This window comes from Callorhinchus milii, unplaced genomic scaffold (genome assembly GCF_018977255.1).
Source record: "Callorhinchus milii isolate IMCB2004 unplaced genomic scaffold, IMCB_Cmil_1.0 Scaffold17, whole genome shotgun sequence".
NCBI lineage: Eukaryota > Metazoa > Chordata > Chondrichthyes > Chimaeriformes > Callorhinchidae > Callorhinchus > Callorhinchus milii.
Genome location: NW_024704758.1, coordinates 2,648,297 through 2,668,153, shown reverse-complemented (window position 1 = coordinate 2,668,153; position 19,857 = coordinate 2,648,297). Strand labels below are relative to the sequence as shown.

The window sequence follows — 19,857 nt, the reverse complement described above, 5'->3', positions numbered from 1 at the left end:
ATTGTGTTTCCACCACTTCTCTAGCCTTAAAAGGAGAGCAAATCTTTCCTTGGCTCTTGCCAGCCAGTGCAAGGATTAGAAGCAATACACTCTCTCTCATTGCAGTAACAAATCAGCCGAGACTCGGTTAAAATCACCTGAGCTCAAGCGACAGCAAACTCTCACGACTTTCAAAAAAATGTGGGGTTTTTTTTTGCTCGGTTTGATGCAATTTGCTGGTTCTGAAAACGGTAAACATGGGCTGTGGTAGATTTCAGCAAGAATATTTGGGCTTAAGTCTCCTTGGAGGAGGGAGGGCGAAATAAAAGTTGTCAAAAAAAATAAACTTTTAAGTGTTTTAAAGTGGTAGATTCTTGATTGGAAATACCGTATGTTTTATTGGAAATGCTTTGTTTATCCTCGGTAGACTCAGAGGAGAGTTATAAATGATAATGAACCTTGCATTCGATATAGAGCCTTGTTGCATCGTTGAGACGTCTCAAAGCGCTTCACAGAAATAGATTGAAAAGTTGATTGACTGTGTATTTTGTGGGTGAAACGTGGTAGCCGATTGCGCACAGCAGTGTCCCACAAACCGTCATGGAGAGTAAGTGATCACATTTTGGGGGGGATTATTACTCCCAGAAAGTGATCTGACAATCGACTAATAACTGGGTTCCTACTTACTACTGGATAAACAGGGACGTGTTGGAAAGGAAACTTGCCTAAGGTATCACCCCACCCAGGAATTGAATCCGGGTTCTCTTGCTTGCGAGGTGAGTGCTCTAACCACTACTCTACAGGACTCCACAAGTCCAGTAAACCGAATGAGAATCCAAATTATTGACAGCTTTGTGCTCAGAGATTATAGAACTTCTCCAATTTAACTTTATAGATGACACAGTTCATCAGGACCTTGATTTGAACCCAGGTGGCAGTGGTTTAAAAACCACATGTGGTGAACCTGAAACTCCCTGAACAGTCACTGATTGCATTGGATACCTTGCGATGGTTGGAAAATTTAGCACTCGAGTTGGATCAAAGCATAAGGGGAAGCCTTGTTTCTTGTCTTTCTCTGTGTCTGTGCATTGGAATCCAGATCTGCAATGGGCGTATTGGGAATGAATTTGAGTTCCCATTATTTACTGTGAACTGTAAACCTCACTTGTTAGAAACTTTTGGAAGGATCTTTGGAAAAGCAGAGGAGTGATGCAGAGGGTTACAGCGTCATTCAGGTCTAAGCTACTGAAGCAAGACCCTGGGGAAATTATGCCAATGATATACTCCACTGGTCAACTTGCTGAGTGCAATGTTAGCACCATCCTGGCCACACGATCAGCCTCAGTGCGTGGGCAACTAAGACCGACTCCGAAAGAAGGAAAATCAAGGTACTTTTTTCACTCTTAATTTTGCCAGCAGGAACAACAACAACTTGCATTTATCTAGCCCCTCCCCGCCCTCACGCAGAGTAGCGTGCCAGAGCGCTTGATATTGGGTAATGCCAAATCTCTAAAATGGTGTCTCACTGCTCCTAACTCAAGTTAAGAATAGACATGAGGTCAGAGCGTATCATGTGGTTCCCTTCAACTGCGAGCAGCTCGAGGGCGCGTTGCTGCTCAAACTGCTGGCAACTAAGTCCTCGCCACCTGCTGTTGGCTGATCATGTCATGGCAATGAGTTGGATTGAAACCCATTCGCTTGCTTTAAACCCCCATCGCAACAGCTGCTGTGTTACCCAAAGTAGCACAGATCTCTTGGTTGAACTATCGTTCAACAGCTCACAATGTGTCTCATTGTCAGTGTTACTTTATTCAATCGCAGATGGTTTGATGGTATTTAAACTCGCTGATTTGTTTTTGTTGGATAACAAGTTAAAGCCATGACAGACTGGTTTCATATGACAAGCTTTGGTTTTTGGTGTGAAAGCTAGAACTGATTACCACCAAATGTTTGAACCCTTATAAGTTTGGATATTTTGTGTATGGGCTGATTGCAACTACTTTGAGCGCAGTAAAACTTCCATTTACCTTTCTGTGTTTGATTCTCAAAATGAACGAGGAGACTGTAGATACAAATGCTATGTATAAGCTCTTAATATTTGTAACTTTTCTAAAAAGGAATCTGCCTCAATCCCCGCTTAAAATCATAACAATCTGGCTCGATGTAAAGTAAGACTCCACTCTTTATTACCCATTCAATTTATATATACAGTAAAACTCAAGACCATAACATTTGATATGACTTACGTGAAGTATACAGCCATAAGTCGTATCATATCTGATTTAATCAATAATCTACACTGCTCATGGGTACTTCAATGCTGTCGGTAAGTGTGGTAGCGGTGCGAGTACGGAGATGATTTAATAGGATTGATATCATGTATTTGGGACCAAGAAACCATGACGATTTAGTAGGAGTTTTCTGATTTATCAAATACGACTAGTTCAAAAAAAATCTAAACGTTTTTGGTAGGAAACTGAATGGAATCAGGTGCATGTATGACTTAGGCAATTATATGATTTATGAAGATATAAGACTTGTGCGAGTTTTACTGTGTGTGTGTGTATATATATTATACACATGTGTATAAACTTGTCAGATCTCTTAACATCTCTCCGACGAGCCCAGTTCAATGCTATGTGTGTATGTGTCGTGTGAGTGTCTTTATCCTGAGAGTTCCCTTGCTCAGTAACTGGTGTGGTTTTTTGCCCTTCGCTATCGTTGTGAGTTACAGTGCAAAGAGTAATCGAGCAAAGCGGTGGAACCGAAATGTATCCTTAATGCTTAGTACAATGGAACCAAGGCAAGCAGGGTAGGACGTCAAGTATTCTGACACGTCTGGATTACTCTTGGCGGGATGAAATTGGGGTTTATAGCACAACTTTTGGAGAGGGAATTCAGTAAACTGGGTAATCTAATTTATTATTTACAGTAATAATAATTTATTATAATTATGACTACTGATAAATTATTATTAGTCAGTGAAGGAGCGTGTGTGGTTTCTTTTGCGTAATCCGTGAGAAGGAGATAAGTAACACCCGTACTTATTCAGTCTAGCAAAATATCATAGGACCTGTTGTCGATATCTTGGGCGGTGGGGCGGATTTTGTTTGCACCGCTTGTTTTGTCTGCCTGATGACTTAAGTGTTCGTGACAAGTTAAGCCAGGGTTGAGTTATCAGGAGTTTACTGCATCAGGGTGCTATAAACTCTAGTTGTTGTTGTTGATGCATATCGGTAATTTTCATATTATGCCAATGACTTTGCAAGTCAAGAGTGTGTTTTGCGCCAATTGGCCAGAAACAGAGAAGCACATCTGAACGCATCAGGTTTGATGTATATTTTTAATGGCTACATTCCAGGAACCTGGCAACAAGTCCTCTTTGGTTGAACGTCTGTGGTTTCTTTTACGTTATCAGTGAGAAGGAGATGAGGTGGGCTTTAAAGGAAGCCTCACTTGGAGCCGGGTCGGTGCTTGTAATTCTCCATGTTAGTGAGCACCCAGCCGCTGGGCACCAGCATTGCAATGTTCAGCACAAAGAACGCAATGGTGAGGTCCTGCAATAGAAAACCAAACAGGGGTGCATTATATAGTCACTTCCCGATAACTCGTCGCTCCAAGGGAAAAGGGCTCAATGCGGCCAGGATATTGACCGCGCGATGACTTAAAGGTAGTGACAAATTAAGCCAGGATTGAGTTATCAGGAGTTCAACGTATCAGTGATACATGTGAGTAACTTTGTCATTTTCTCCGTTATAATTTTACTGTTAGCCAACCACCGCAACTTATGTATATGGCATTAAGTGCCCTTTACATTGGATAATGGGTATTGCAGCAATGTAGTAACTAGTTAATGCCTGGCAGTCTGCACTTCATGGCTGTTTCATGGCAATCAGGCTTTTAGCGCTTTTAGCCTGATTAGGTCTCAAGACCTTCCTCTTTGACTCTCCAAACCCCCACCCTTCCCAACTCCAACCCCAGCTCGGCTCCATTGTCCAGTGCCTTCGGATGTCCTCCTGACATGAACGGTGTTATATAGGAATACAATTTGGGTTGTTGTTGTTTTGTGGGACATTGCTGTGTGCATGTTGGCAGCAAAATATCTATTTGCTGCACTTTATAGTAAATCCTCTGATTTGATGATGTGACAAGGCTGTATTATCAGATGCAAGGATTATAAATTGCTGGTTGGAAGCCAATGGTAAGATTTCATACTGTTAGCTGGACCATTTTTATCTGCACCCTGTTCTAAGGCATTGACTTGTAGAGTTATCAGGACCTGAGTGAGTGGATTCCCATCACATAGTGGAGTTTACTGATTCTTCCTTCTCTAGTCATCAAGAGTTGGGTAGCCTGGTTACTCATTAACAGGACTTCGAAGTTATGCAAGGGTTGGCTAAGGGATCACTGAGTCTACCACAGAGACCTGACGTGGCTTTTCTGTTACGGCTCCAGGTGGAGGTCTAACCCCTTAAGAATCCTCACATTGAAAGAAGTTGTCCGTCGCTCACTGCCAGACATTAAAAAGCACTTGTAGCCGAAAATCCATCAAATTAATAACCCCAAAGTAGCCCAATATTATGCATTGCCTACAGTTACTGTATGTGGGGTGAGGGAGGGGGTGGTGGTAGCAGCAGAGTGGCCAATTTAGGTTAGTTCAGTGTTTTTGAAACTAAGAAAAGGTCTTCAAGTGGGGGGTTTGGGGGGCGTTTTGCAGGTTTAATTTTTTTTCAAAGCTGTTCCCCCCCATCCCCCCACCACCCATCACTACTTACAGCACAACAAAAAAGAATGCCCACAAAGGGTACAAAGCAATTGGTAAAATAATACCACAGAAAGCAGAAGAATTTGGCTGGTGGGGGGAATTGATTTGTTAATACTAATCTATTAATCCAAGACCTATTGGGGTAAGACAGGCAACTTTAGGTTGGTTTGGAAACAGGGTGTACATTTGGTAGGTGTTTATGTTTTTTTTGGGGGGGGGCACGTTTTTAAGGTTTTAGGGGCTGCACTAAACTTAATAATAATTATAATAATCTTTGCATTTGATAAAGCGCTTTTCACGTCAGGAGGACGTCCCAAAGCGCTTCACAGAACACACTGTAAAGTGAATTGACTGTATATTTGTGGGTGAACGCAGCAGCCAATTGCGCACAGCAATGTCCCACAAACAGTCGTAGATTGAAAATGACCAATTTATTATTGTTTTTGGTTTTGGAGGGATTATTATTAGGCTCTGTGTGGAGTAAGGAAACTTGCCCAAGGTTTCACCCTCTGCCTGGGATTGAACTCAGGTCTCTCACTTGCAAAGCGAGTGCTCTAACCACTGAGCTACAGGACTCCACCTTCTTGAACTTCTTGAACCCCTTTAATCTGCAGCTGATGGAGAAGCGAATCACAACGATTCCCTTTAAACCTCTGAACCTTCAGTCGTTCGCTGTGTTTTTGTCCTTTTATGGAGAACTGTAACTCTCAGCTTTTCAGTGGTGTTGAACACACACATATACACACAGTCTGACACCCCCCCCCCCACCCACACACAGTCTGACACCCCCCCCCACCAATACACAGTCTGACACCCCCACCCCACCCACACACAGTCTGACACCCACCCACACACAGTCTGGACCCCCCCCCACCCACACACACACAGCCTGCCACCCCCCCCCCCCCCCCACCCACACACAGTCTGACACCCCCCCCCACCCACACACAGTCTGACACCCCCACCCCACCCACACACAGTCTGACACCCCCCCCACCCACACACAGTCTGACACCCACCCACACACAGTCTGACACCCACCCACACACAGTCTGACACCCACCCACACACAGTCTGGACCCCCCCCACCCACACACACACAGCCTGCCACCCCCCCCCCCCCACCCACACACAGTCTGACACCCCCCCCCACCCACACACAGTCTGACACCCCCCCCCCCACCCACACACAGTCTGACACCCCCCCCCCACCCACACACAGTCTGACACCCACCCACACACAGTCTGACACCCCACCCACACACAGTCTGACACCCACCCACACACAGTCTGACACCCACCCACACACAGTCTGACACCCACCCACACACAGTCTGACACCCACCCACACACAGTCTGACACCCACCCACACAGAGTCTGACACCCACCCACACAGAGTCTGACACCCACCCACACAGAGTCTGACACCCACCCACACAGAGTCTGACACCCACCCACACACAGTCTGACACCCACCCACACACAGTCTGACACCCCCCACACAGAGTCTGACACCCACCCACACAGAGTCTGACACCCACCCACACAGAGTCTGACACCCACCCACACAGAGTCTGACACCCACCCACACAGAGTCTGACACCCACCCACACAGAGTCTGACACCCACCCACACACAGTCTGACACCCACCCACACACAGTCTGACACCCACCCACACACAGTCTGACACCCACCCACACACAGTCTGACACCCACCCACACACAGTCTGCCACCCCCCACCCACACAGCCTGCCACCCTCCCCCCACCCACACACACACAGTCTGACACCCCCCCACACACACACACACACACAGTCTGACACCCCTCCCACCCACACACACACAGTCTGACACCCCTCCCACCCACACACACACAGTCTGACACCCCCCCCACCCACACACACACAGTCTGACCCCCCCCACCCACACAGCCTGCCACCCCCCCCCCACCCACACACAGTCTGACCCCCCCCACCCACACACAGTCTGGACCCCCCCCACCCACACACACACAGCCTGCGACCCCCCCCCCACCCACACACAGTCTGACCCCCCCCCACCCACACACAGTCTGACCCCCCCCCCACCCACACACAGTCTGACCCCCCCCACCCACACACAGTCTGACCCCCCCCCCACCCCCCCCCCCACACACACACAGCCTGCCACCCCCCCCCCACCCACACACAGTCTGGACCCCCCCCCCCCCCACCCACACACAGTCTGACCCCCCCCACACACACACACACAGCCTGCCACCCCCCCCACCCACACACAGTCTGGACCCCCCCCCCCCACCCACACACAGTCTGACCCCCCCCCCCACCCACACACAGTCTGACCCCCCCCCTCCCCCCCCCACCCACACACAGCCTGCCACCCCCCCCCCCACCCACACACAGTCTGGACCCCCCCCACCCACACACAGTCTGACCCCCCCCCACCCACACACAGTCTGACCCCCCCCCCCACCCACCCACACACAGTCTGACACCCCCCCCACCCACCCACACACAGTCTGACACCCCCCCCACCCACCCACACACAGTCTGACCCCCCCCCACCCACACACAGTCTGACACCCCCCCACCCACACACAGTCTGACACCCCCCCACCCACACACAGTCTGACCCCCCCACCCACCCACACACAGTCTGGACCCCCCCCCCCCCCACCCACACACAGTCTGACACCCCCCCACCCACACACAGTCTGGACCCCCACCCACACACACAGTCTGACCCCCCCCCCACACACACAGCCTGGACCCCCCCCACACACACAGCCTGGACCCCCCCCCACACACACAGCCTGGACCCCCCCCCACCCACACACAGTCTGGACCCCCCCCCCCACACACAGCCTGGACCCCCCCACCCACACACAGTCTGACCCCCCCCCCCCCCCCACACACACAGTCTACATTTATAAAATGGGTTTGAAACTCGTTAAAAGTTATTTCACCGCAATAATTCTTATGGGATCTGTTGGATCGAACGCAGTATTTTCGGACACTCCGGCGGTGGTGGTGGTGTTTGTGTGAAAAACAGAAAATGTTCTTCGGTGTTGAAAAAAAAACCCCCACATTTGCACCGTATGATATCGCAAATAAACGATATCATATAATATATATAAAATATAGATACAATTTATATTTCTTTTTTTAAAAAAAGTCAGTAGTGAGTGTCCCCACTGTGTGTTTTATTTTAAACAAATCTTTCTCCCTTTGCAACTCAACTCTCTAAAGAAATACAATCTCGTTGTCTGTTCACTTGCTTTGAGGTTGGAGCCCAATCGGTTTGTGTGAGTGTCTGGTTAGTGTGTGTTAGTGTGTGTGTTAGTGTGTTAGTGTGTGTGTGTGTGTTAGTGTGTGTGTGTTAGTGTGTGTGTGTTATGTGTTGTGTGTGTGTTAGTGTGTGTGTTAGTGTGTTAGTGTGTGTGTGTTAGTGTGTGTGTTAGTGTGTGTGTTAGTGTGTGTGTTAGTGTATGTGTTAGTGTGTTAGTGTGTGTGTTAGTGTGTGTGTGTTAGTGTGTGTGTTAGTGTGTGTGTGTGTGTGTGTTTGTGTGTTAGTGTGTGTGTTAGTGTGTGTGTGTGTGATTTTACTGACCATCATCGAGAGGCTGTGCTCTGGGGGTTTGGACCAGACCTTGGCTCGCAGTGTGATCTGGTGACCACTATTGGGGCTCAGGTATCTCAGTCCCCTGTAGACGGTGCGTGAAAATCCCCACATGGTGGAATCCACACCCTGTCCTGTCCCTGTCCTGTCCTGTCCCTGTCCCTGTCCCTGTCCTGTCCTGTCCCTGTCCTGTCCCTGTCCGACTCCAAGTAACTGGGGGCTTTGTAAAGGGAAAGGAAGGCGAGTGATCCTCAGATCCCAGTTTTTTTTTGTCCTCTAAATCCTTGGGTCAATCCTTTATTGACTCGGTGCCAAATCCCAGCAGCCACAACCCAACCCAACCCAACGTACATTGGCTCCCAATGCGCTGATGGACAGACTGGAACTTATTTACTTCTGCTGCTGGTGTGTGTGTGTGTGTGAGAGAGACACATACACCTAATACACACACACATAGCCACCCCCCCCCCCACCAACCCAGAGTACAGTGCAATCTTAACCAGCAGTTGACATTGTGAAACCCACAAGCCAAGGTCTAAGTTCATGGACGTTACTTATTTGTAGGATTAGAGATTTTTGAGCTGAAAACTTTCTAAAACGGGTCAAAGCGATGGCCTCGCTTGTAAAAATCCCCGCATTGGATGATAGTCTTCGCTTGTCCTCCTGTTGCACCTGAAGGCAAAAGTGGGAACTACACGGCTAATCCAGAAGTAAATCTTGACTTGCCTCTCTCGCCCCCTAACAGCTATGGTTTATTTTTTGTTGTCGAGAAGTTATTTTATTTTTGTCTGTCCTTAAATTGCCCTTCACATACCTGGAGCTGTGCCATATTCTGAATGTACTATATTGTTCTGGATCTCCTGTTTGATATCCTCTGTATAGATTTTCTTGGGGGACGTTTCTTTTCGAGGCAAAAAAGAGCCCCGACTTCTCGGGCTCTTTGCTATAATAATAATACTAATGCAATTATCACGTCTTCGAGACATCTTAAAGCGCTTCACAGAATACACTGTAAAGTGAAGTGACTATATTTTGTGGGCAAAACACGGCAGCTAATTGTGCACAGCAGCGCCCCACAAACAGCCGTGGACTGAGTGACCCAAATTGCTTTTTAAAAAAACTTGAATCAATTATAACCCTCGGAAAAGCGAATTGATTAACAACCGGGTTCCTACTTACTGCTAAGTAAACAGTACGTTTTGCCCTGCTGGGAATCGAACCCGGATCCTCTCGTTTGCGAGGCAAGTGCTCTGACCATTGAGCTACAGGACTCATTTCTCAAGAGTTCACCCGTCCAACAGTGGAGGGGGGAGGGGGTAGCCTGGTTGCTTTCTTCTGCACTGGCTCTGGGGCGCCCACTATCCATTGCTGCTTGTTCCTCGGTGGCTGTGCATTCAGTCACTATATCCCGAAACTCTGGAACTCTCTCCCTCAATCTCTCCACCTTGCCCCATCCTTCCCGATCTTATAATAATAATAATCCTTGCATTTGATGTAGCGCTTTTCACGTCGGGAGGACGTCCCAAAGCGCTTCACAGAACACACTGTAAAGTGAATTGACTGTATATTTGTGGGCGACCCCGGCAGCCAATTGCGCACAGCAATGTCCCACAAACAGTCGTAGATTGAAAATGACCAATTTATTATTGTTTTAGGTTTTGGAGGGATTATTATTAGGCTCTGTGTGGAGTAAGGAAACTTGCCCAAGGTTTCGCCCTCTGACTGGAATTGAACTCAGGTCTCTCGCTTGCAAAGAGAGTGCTCTAACCACTGAGCTACAGGTCGTGTCTGAAGACCTTCCTCTTCTACCGTGCCTAAAGTCACACCAGCCCCATCCGCCCGGCTTGGAGTCGTGCCGCGACATTGTCAAGTGCTCTGGGACCCTACCCTGCATGAGGGGGGAGGGCCACGTAAATGCAAGTTGTTGTTGTTTTATGTCACAGTGTGAGACAACGCTTTCTAAACTTCCAGGGGCAAGTACCTATACCCTGGTGATCAGGAAAGAAATCTGCAGACAAACGTTCTGAGCAAAAGCTTGTATTCAATGTTTTAGAAACATTTTACTCTCCGCTGCGCCTTATCCCAGAATATAACTAACGTGGCTACCTTAACACACACCTTGAAAGAGCTATAATCTATACGTGTTAAATCTACAAACATAACACACTCTAGTAGCAAAAAGTGCAGCAATGATCCCTGAGTGGAGTTTGAAACATTCGAACTGTTCATCCTGAGATCTGTGAAAACACAGAAGTTTAATGACCTGAACAGATTGATTGATTTTTTTTTAATGTTGTATGAAAATGTGAGTCTGTAACATCTTGCCGTTTCCCTGTTGCAAAAACAAATGGACGTCAGGCTCTCACGGGGACGAGGTCTTAAGGCTTGACGGTGCGATCGGTGCGAAGCAGGGTTACCCCGAGCTCCTTCGCCATGGAGTTCTGCAAAAGCAACAGGGTTTGTCAGTGAGTCTCGGGAGAAAGAAACCGAAATATTCGAAGCAAGTTTTCGAAATAAATAATAATAACAATCCTGGCATTTGATAGCGCCTTATTACGTCCTTGAGACGTCTCAAAGTGCATCACAGGATATACTGTGAAGTGGATTGACTGTATATTTTGTGGCAGAAACGTGGCGGCCATTTGCGCACAGCAGCGTCACCACAAGCAGCCGTGGATTGAGTGACCAATTTTTTTTATATATTGTGACGCTGTGTCCAACATGACATTCTGTTCAATTAACTCCTTCAGACAAGAACTGGAAAAGTCCCCAGTTCTTCAGGTAGATGTTAAAAGATCTCACAATGCTATTGGAAAACAAGAAGGGAGTTTCTTATGTGCTTGTTCCTGTCATCCTCAAAGAGAGTGGAATCGGGGTGTGGGGGGTGCGGGGAAGAAGCTTACTAGTAATTATGCTGGTTTAATTCCAATTTTGCTGGTTTAATTCCAACAGGACCCTACTCCCCCCCCCTCTCCTCCAACCATACGCGTTTTGGGGTCACTAATGTCGCCCTAGTCTGCCAAACCACCCATGTTCTCCAGAATCCAAGCTAGTTAGAGGAACGTAAACTGGTATTGTTGGAGACTTACCATGAAGTTTATGACATTAATGGGATAGGGGATTCCTCCGTACTTTGAACACTTTGCCATGTGTTCTCTTTCTGGGTCTCCAGCAGTCAACACGGCCTGCCCTGGTACAGACTGTTGAGGACACAGCAGGGAGACATGTACATCATTTAGACTCCAAGAGAATATCAATCTATCATTATGGCTCTTCACTGTGGATCAGTAATTCAGTACCGTTTCAATTGTACAGTAGCTAGTGTTTTTCTAAACCATTTTTACCCTGTATAAGTAATAATAATCCTTGTGTTTGATATACGGTAGAGCCTTATCTCGTCAGCTCAAAGCGCTTCACAGGATATAATAATAATCCTTGCATTTGATATAGCGCCTTATCACGTCTTCGAGACGTCTCAAAGCGCTTCACAGAATACACTGTAACCGTAAAGTGGATTTACTGTGTATTTTGTGGGTGAAATGCAGCAGCCAATTGTGCATAGTATTGTCCCACAAATATCCATGGAATGAATGACAATTTTTTTTCTGGGGGGGATTATTACCCCCGAATCTGCAATCCGCAAGCGATCTGTAAATCGACTAACAACCAGGTTCCTACTTAGGGTAAACAGAGGCATGTGGAGTAAGGAAACTTGCCCAATGTTTTGCCCTGCCCGTGAATCGAACCAGGGTCCTCTCGCTTGCGAGGCGAATGCTCTGAGCATTACGCTATGGGATTCCACAAATGCAGTCCGGTTTCACTGGTTCATTTGGTGGAGCTTTATAACTGGGGACCTGAAACATCGCCATATTTTCCCTGTGCACTGAAAGTTAATTAACGATACTTACCGGCTCCAGGTTTCTATGAATGTTGAGCAAATCGGCCATTCTCTCCTCGAACCCTGAGGCAAAGCACCCCGGATCTATGGCTACAAAACACTGCCCCTGAGATAGAAACATAATACTATACAAGTCAGAGAGCTGGCACTGATGTGTGATACCGTTCATTGCAGGTTGAATTCTAAAAGTCGTTATTAATAATGTAGAATTATGTAGAAGTTTAAAACCGAGCCATTCCAAAGCTTGCCTTCCCACTTGAGCTATTTGCTCCAATACCCCTCCCGTTCAATGTTACTTTACAAGTATTTATCCCATTTCGATTTAAATGCTATTATGGATTCCCCTTCAACTGTCATATGTAATAAAATGTTCTCCCTTCATGTGGAACAACGGCTGTTACCAAGGACAAGTGGGTACAAATCTCAGAGACTGGACAGGTTAGAGTTTTTCTCTCTGGGGAGGAGATGACTGAGAGGGGGACTTGATAAAGGTGTTCAAATTTATGAAAGATTTGATAAAGTGGTGCTAGTAATGGGCGGGGGGGGAATCTGCCCTTTATGCTTCCATACAAATAATAATAATCCTTGCATTTTATATGGCGCCTTATAGCATCTTCGAGAGGTCACAAAGCGCATCACAGAATATACTGTAAAGTGAATTGACTGTATTTCGTGGGCAAAACGCGGCAGCCAATTGTGCACAGCAGTGTCCCACAAACAGTCATGGATTGAGTGACCACATTTTTTTTTGAAGGGATTATTATCTCTGGAAAAACGACCCGCCAATCAACTAACAATCAGGTTCCTACTTACTGCTAGGCGAACAGAAGCGTGTTGAATAAGGAAACTTGCCCTTACCATTTCGCCCTGCCGGGAATCGAACCCAGGTCCTCTCGCTTGCGAGGCAAGTACTCGAACCACCAAGCTACAGGACTCCAGAAATTCACCCAAATGCAAAGAACTACAATGCTGTACTCGTTTGTACTCGGTTCTGATGCCCGTCACAGGAGCCACTTACCAGGTCCGCAATTTGACCGGTCTGGGACTTCCAAGCTCGGATGTGTTTGCTGTAATGTGATCCCGACAGGATGCCACAAAAGACCTCGACCATCATTGCCAGCCCATAGCCTTTATAACCACCTGCAAAACCAATGCAAATGGGAAGTAACTGGTCACTTACAAGTGCACCCAGTAAAGGCCATTTAAGGTTGACTCTGAGTTGGGGGAGGGGGGAGGTTAAGGTCTTCAGGCACAACCTGAATATGCGGAAGGAAGGGCAAGGCGGGGAGGGGATAGAGGAAGCGTGTTCCAAAGATGCCACCCTGCGTGAGGGGTGCTATATAATACATTTGATATAACTTGTGCAAAGTAATGAGTTATGTCAAACCTGCAGAGAATATAAACTCTTGAACATGAACCTGGCCAGATGTATGACTTAGGAGATTATATGATTTACACAGATCAGACTTGTGCGAGTTTTACTGTAGTTCTTGTCTGATGGTGCACAGTTAAATACCCTTTTTGGAGGGTGAAAGTCAACTGGTAAATGAGTTTCACCCCGATCTCGTTTTTATTCTCAATTATTTTTTTTCTCGATTCCTCGTGCCTTCCGTTCCACCAACGGTGGCCGCGCTTTCAGCCACTACACCCCGAAATCCTGGAAAACTCTTCCTCTATTTCCCCCCCCCCTCCCCCCACCACCACCCCCTGCCTTGCTCCTTCCTCCCCCAGCTCAGAGTCATGTTCCCCTACAGTCAAGAGCTCTGGGATACAACCCTGCTTGATGGGCGCTATATGAATGCAATTTGTTGTTTTAACAGTTCATTTTCTGGGAGGAGCAGCAAACGGACTTCATTGTGGACTCTCTCGAGCTGAATTCTGGTCCCATCGTCCAGGGCCCTGAAATCTGGTTCCGGGTATTATGCACGGCATGGTTTTAGGATTAATAATATTCCTTGCATTTGATATAGCGCCTTATCAGGTCATTGAGACATCAACAACGTGATAAAGCACTTCACAGAATATACTGTAAAGTGAATTGACTGTATATTTGTGGGCGAAACGCAGCAGCCAATTGCACACAGCAGCGTCCCACAAACAGTTGTGGATTGAAGCGACCACATTATTATTTTAGTTTTTCTTGAGGGATTTTTATAAAGCATGTGGCGTAAGGAAACTTACCCAAGGTTTCGCCCCGCCAGGAATCGAACCCAGGTCTTTCGCTTGTGGTTTAGGAGAGGTTACAAAACAAATCCTAATTTTGCAGATGAATGGAAATTCTGGAAGGATTCCCAGATCGGATGGACCGAAGGGCCTTCCTCGTTCATCCCAATCGCTCTTGCGATCTTCACTTGATCAGAACAAATTGAGTTGGAAGGTTTTCACCACAAGGTGGCTGTCCTTACAATCTCACGTGCAAGGGCAAAGGCACAGAATGAACACAAACATACACTTGTAGCAAAACAGGAAGAGCGTGGATTCAGTGGATGGCAACAACAACAATTTGCGATTATATAGCGCCCCTCACGCAAGGTTGTGTCATGGCAAAGTATAGAAGAAGCTTATACACCAACACCTTGGCCTTTGCCCTTCAGTAACTGATTATTTTGGTAACAACAACAACAACAAGATTCCATTTATAAAGCGCCTTTCACGTCAGGAGGACGTCCCAAGGCGCTGCACAGTTGGGTCATGACCCGAGCAGGGGGGAAATGGTCATGGGTGAGGGGAGGGAAGGGAGGGTTAGCGATCTAGTCTAACTCTCCTGCTATGATTGATGGATTTAGACAGCTTCAACCTAGTTACATAAGAACATAATAAATAGGAGCAGGAGTAGGCCATTTGGCCCCTTGAGCCTGCCCCACCCTTTAATAAGAACATGGCTGATCTCAAGACCTATAATATCTATAATAATAGTATACTGATTTATAATAATAATAATAATAATAATCCTTGCATTGGATATAGTGCTTTTCACATCTTCTCGACGTCTCAAAGCACTTCACAGAATAGACTGTAAAGTGAACCGACTGTATATTGGCGAAACGCAGCAGCCAAACAGTCGTGGATTGAGCGACTTTTTTTTGAAGGAATTATTACCCCCAGAAACGTGATCTGCCAATCGGCTAACAACTGGGTTCCTACTTACTGCTGGGTAAACTGAGGCGTGTGGAGTAAGGAAACTTGCCTAACGTTTCACCCTGCCCGGGAATCGAACCCGCGTCCTCTCGCTTGCCAGGCGAGTGCTCCAAGGACTTGACTTACGGGACTATTCTGCACCTGGGACTGCTCCATGTTGATTCTTAGCGTCCCAAACTGGGAATGTGATTGATTTGGGATAGTGTCCAAGTGGATGGGTGGGGGAGGATGGGGGAGTCATAAACTCCTTCAAGAGAGGAAAGGAGAAAATTGGCATGAGAGAAAAAAGATTAGACCAAAAAGACCAGCGAAGAGCCTGTTTAATTTTTTGTGCGTCGTAGCTAAGACCTGCTTGTAGAAGTCGCTTCTTACCTGTAGTCTCCAGCCCCCCGATGGGTAGGAGCCCCCCACCATTCAGGATCTCGGCGGGATCATTGCTTGCTTTCCCTTCAGCATTGCTCCCCCAGCCCAAGGGCATCTTTTCCCCTCGTCTGTGCTGGAGCTCCACCTAGCGGCAAAGGGGCATCAGAACAATTAATAATAATAATAATCCTTGCATTTGATCCAGCGCCTTTTTGGGCGTTGACATGCCTTAAAGCGCTTCGCAGAATATACGGTAAGCTCGGTGCAGACTAGAGTTGGAGCCTATAAACCTGTGAACTGCGTGACATGATAACAAACAAACAACCGCACAGCTCACGGCACATTTTATAATTATACGGCAACTGTATCTGTGACAGGCGTGGCCTGAGTTTTGCAAAATGTTCTTGTATTGTTGCCAAGGTGGGTAAACAATATTATTTTATATGTCACTGACAAAGAAAAAGAAAAACAGCGCGAGCTCCTGTCTTGCCATCGAGAGGTCTAGAAGACGTGATAAGGCGCTATATCAAATGCAATATCAAATGCAAGGATTATTGTTAATATTATTATTAGTATTATTGACCTGTTATTGACTAATTTCTGACGCGAGCAGTTTGACCTGGTGTTTGATTTATTTCAGTTAAATTTAAGCAACGTCCCTCTCTCTTTCCTTCCCCCACCATGTTTGTCTTTCCCTCTTCACTCACCTTTCCCAAAGCAACGGCTGATGTTGCCATATCCAGAACAAAGTTGTTCTTGTCCTTGGCCGGGGCAGCAACACTGATAGGATTGGTCCCGAGAGTACACTTGCCGTGAGCAACAGACAGCGGGTAAATGTGGCAATGCACAACAGCAACAACAAAATTACAACAACAGCAGCGCCTTTCATGTCGGGAGGACTTCCGAAGGCGCTGGACAGTTAGGAGTTGGGGTTGGAATTGAGAGGAGCGGAGGGTGGCTGAAAGGGCAATCAAAGAGGAAGGTCTTGAGAGGGGCCTTGAAGGAGGCAAAGGAGGGGGCAAGGCAGAGCGATTCATTCCTGAATGGAGTTCCAGAGGCTGGGGACAGAAAAGCTGAAGGTCTGACCACCACGGTGGAGCAGGGAAGGTAAGGGACCATGAAGCAGGTCAGTGCCCGCTGAGCGGGGGGAGTGGACAGGTTGATGTGGTGTTTACATATGAACCTGGTCGCAGAGGTAGGGAGGAGCGCAGCAGTGGAGGGCTTTAAAAGTGAGGACGAGGATTTTTAACCCTGAACCTCTGAGGGATGGGGAGCCAGTGAAGCCGGGCAAGGTTGGGGTGGGGGGTTCACGGAGCTGGTACGGGAGCGGACGAACCAAAACTCGACGAAGAGAGACTTTTCTGTTGCATTATAAGACAGAACGTGTTACCTCTTTTGCCCTGGTTGCCACGACCAACGGAGAGGTGTTTGTGTAACTCATCCCCTTTCGAGAGCAATAGACGAAACAAAGGAATGAGTCTCCGAGCGGCAAGAAAGACGCGTCAACGCACGGAATAGAGTTGCGGGTGGATGGGTGCTAAGCTGTTGTACTTACGATGAATTTGTGGTTCAGAGCCTGCATAGAGTAATAGCTGGCCACCCCGAAATGGTTGGAGCCTGCAACCAGAACGTACGTTCAGTTTTTGAGCCGAGTTGTGGGCAGTGAGAGCTGGGAACATTAGGGAGACCATCTAGCGGTTGTTGATCAGTCTGGCAGTACGAGTGGGCAGAGTGGGGAGAGGGTGGGTGGTCAATTGATCTCGAGGGAGTTGGGGTACGAGGAGATGGGGGGGGGGGAGGGAACAAGTGGCCAAATATAACTCATTTTTTTAGGATAAATCTCGACACTCACCGTGGGCAACCACCCAGCCTATGCCCACATCCTTGGCTTTCGAGATGGCCAGCTTCATGCAGAAGTTGCCCACCACCGGCCCCAGCAGGTTCTTGCCATCCACCAGGGTCGTGGCCACTGTTGACTTTGAGATGACCGGCTCTCCCTCTTTGGCACATATCCCTGACTTGATATCGTTCACGTACATGTCTGAAATGCAAGCGTTGGCGGGAGTGAGCACGAAATCAAAAGGTTGTAGAGAGTATATCTTTTAAGAATGACTGGCTTTGTTCCAGCACAGGCACTCAACAACAACACAGCGCCTCTCACACAGGGTAGTGCCCCGGAGTGCTTATCAGTGGCAGAACACAACACCAAAGCGGGGGTGGAGGGTAAGGCGAAGGGTGGGGGGGGTGGGAAGGAGACCGTAAGCACGGTCGGAGAGGAAGGTCTTCAGGCGCAACTGGAAGATGGAGAAGGAAGGGAAAATGATCTGGAGAATGTCAACGTTCTTTGTGGTATGGGTTTGGAGACACCCACATTCCCTCCACTGCCAGGAGACGAGGTGAGGAGGAAGAAAGTGAGCAGGAGGGGTTTGCAAAAGGCGGAGAAAGCAAATCGAACGCTTTGCGTTAATGGCGATCGTAGCACAGGGAGATACTGTAAAGGATTCTTAGTCACCGATCAACCTACCTAGTCTGTTCAGTCCGTGGCTGAGGTGACCTTTGTTGTCACCGTCCACCAGCACATCTGCCAGGTCCTTGGCGTGGTTTGGCTTTGTCCCCACCGCGATCATACAGGACTGGATGAAGTTGTGCACATCGCTCATGGAAAGAAGGCATCTGCATGGCAACCCATCGATAGACATTGTTAATATTAATCCATCTTGCCTACAACCAGGAGTTCCAGTGAAGGGCTCCAACATGCTATCCCGCGTCCGGTGAAGGTGCTATATAAATGCCCTTCACGGAATCATGTAGCGCGATGGTTAGTGCCCTTGTCTCGCAAGCGAGAGGACCTGGGTTCGATTCCTGGCCGAGGTGAAACATCAGGCAAGTTTCCTCACTCCACGTGTTTACCTAGCAGTAATTTGGAACCCGGTTGTTAGTTAATCGATGGCTCGTTTTCCAGGGGTAATAATTGCTCCAAAAAAAAATTGGTCAGTCAATCCACCACTGCTATGCCCACTAGGCTGCCCAGTTTCGCCCACAAAATACACAGTCAATCCACTTTACTATATAATCTGTGAAGCGCTTTGAGACGTCTCAACGATGTGATAAGGTGCTGTATCAAATGCAAGTTTTATTAATTTTTATTATAAATGCAAGTTGTCATTGGTGGTGGTCCATTGAGCCTGCAACCGCAGCGACCAATTGCACACAGCGGTGTCTTGGCAAAGTCCTTGCTCTGCGCAAATTGGCTGCCGAGTTCGCCTGGAAATGTACAGAATGCTCGCTCCATAGTAAATCTTGTGAAGCGCTTTGAAATATCCTCCTGATTTGAAAGGCGCTTTGATTTATTACTCAACTAAAGTAACTTATTAAATGAGCTGAGCATCAATGGGTAAAACTTTGCCGCATATAATGTATTATTGTAGGTCTTTGAGCAAGTCCAACTTTCCAGGAATCTTCAGGGCGAGGGAAGCTGCTTTTTGAGCAGATCACGCGCCATCATAATTATTCTTAAAACTCCCCCTCTGCCTTTTCAGTCGTGTGAATTTAATCACAGATGAACACCAAGCTTGGCATATTATCAGAAAGCCCAATCTCCACATATAGCCCCTGCATCCACTATTTCCATAGCGGCACAATCTCCCACGTTTTGCTACATAACACAGTCACTACACTTTATAATATATCCTGTGAAGAGCTTTGAGATGTCTTTCTGACGTGAAAGTCGCTGTTTTTAAATTTAAAAAAAGTCAGCCGGGTGGGTGTCTGCCACGTGCCGAATCCCATCTCCATGCTTAATGTTATCCAGACTGAGAGTTGGCATCTGTAAGCCATGTGTAAGCCATCTCCACCTAGAAATGTCCTCGTCTCTGGAATGAAATGTGCACTCTTTCTCCCTGGAGGGGTGCACTCTGTTTGTCTAATTCCAGGATGTATAAGACGAGGATTGCTGTGGAGTCTTGCAATGAATTGGTTAGCGCCCTCGCCTCAATTGGCTGTTCGCCGGGTAAATTGGAACCCGGTTGTTAGTCAATTGGCGAATCGCTCTGCTGGGGTAATAATCCCATCCAAAAAAAATGTGGTTACTCAA

General features: G+C 47.3%; 2 protein-coding genes across 2 annotated transcripts; both read right to left on the bottom strand.

Moving 5' to 3' along the window:
* Positions 1 to 3,308: 3,308 nt before the first annotated feature.
* On the bottom strand, positions 3,309 to 8,686 carry LOC103171903 (cytochrome c oxidase subunit 8A, mitochondrial). Its single transcript, XM_042341493.1, has 2 exons — positions 8,357 to 8,686; positions 3,309 to 3,536 (listed from the first exon to the last, which is right to left on the bottom strand). Exons 1-2 carry the CDS (start codon positions 8,477 to 8,479, stop codon positions 3,432 to 3,434), a joined length of 228 nt encoding a protein of 75 aa, XP_042197427.1. The 5' UTR covers positions 8,480 to 8,686; the 3' UTR covers positions 3,309 to 3,431.
* A 1,700-nt stretch (positions 8,687 to 10,386) lies between these two features.
* LOC103186039 (uncharacterized oxidoreductase YjmC) lies at positions 10,387 to 18,463 on the bottom strand. Its single transcript, XM_007904845.2, has 10 exons — positions 18,289 to 18,463; positions 17,617 to 17,805; positions 17,320 to 17,381; positions 17,155 to 17,208; positions 16,472 to 16,570; positions 15,774 to 15,909; positions 13,282 to 13,403; positions 12,274 to 12,369; positions 11,455 to 11,565; positions 10,387 to 10,806 (listed from the first exon to the last, which is right to left on the bottom strand). The coding sequence occupies exons 1-10, from the start codon at positions 18,461 to 18,463 to the stop codon at positions 10,744 to 10,746; spliced, it is 1,107 nt and encodes a 368-aa protein (XP_007903036.1). The 3' UTR covers positions 10,387 to 10,743.
* Between the last annotated feature and the right edge of the window lie 1,394 nt (positions 18,464 to 19,857).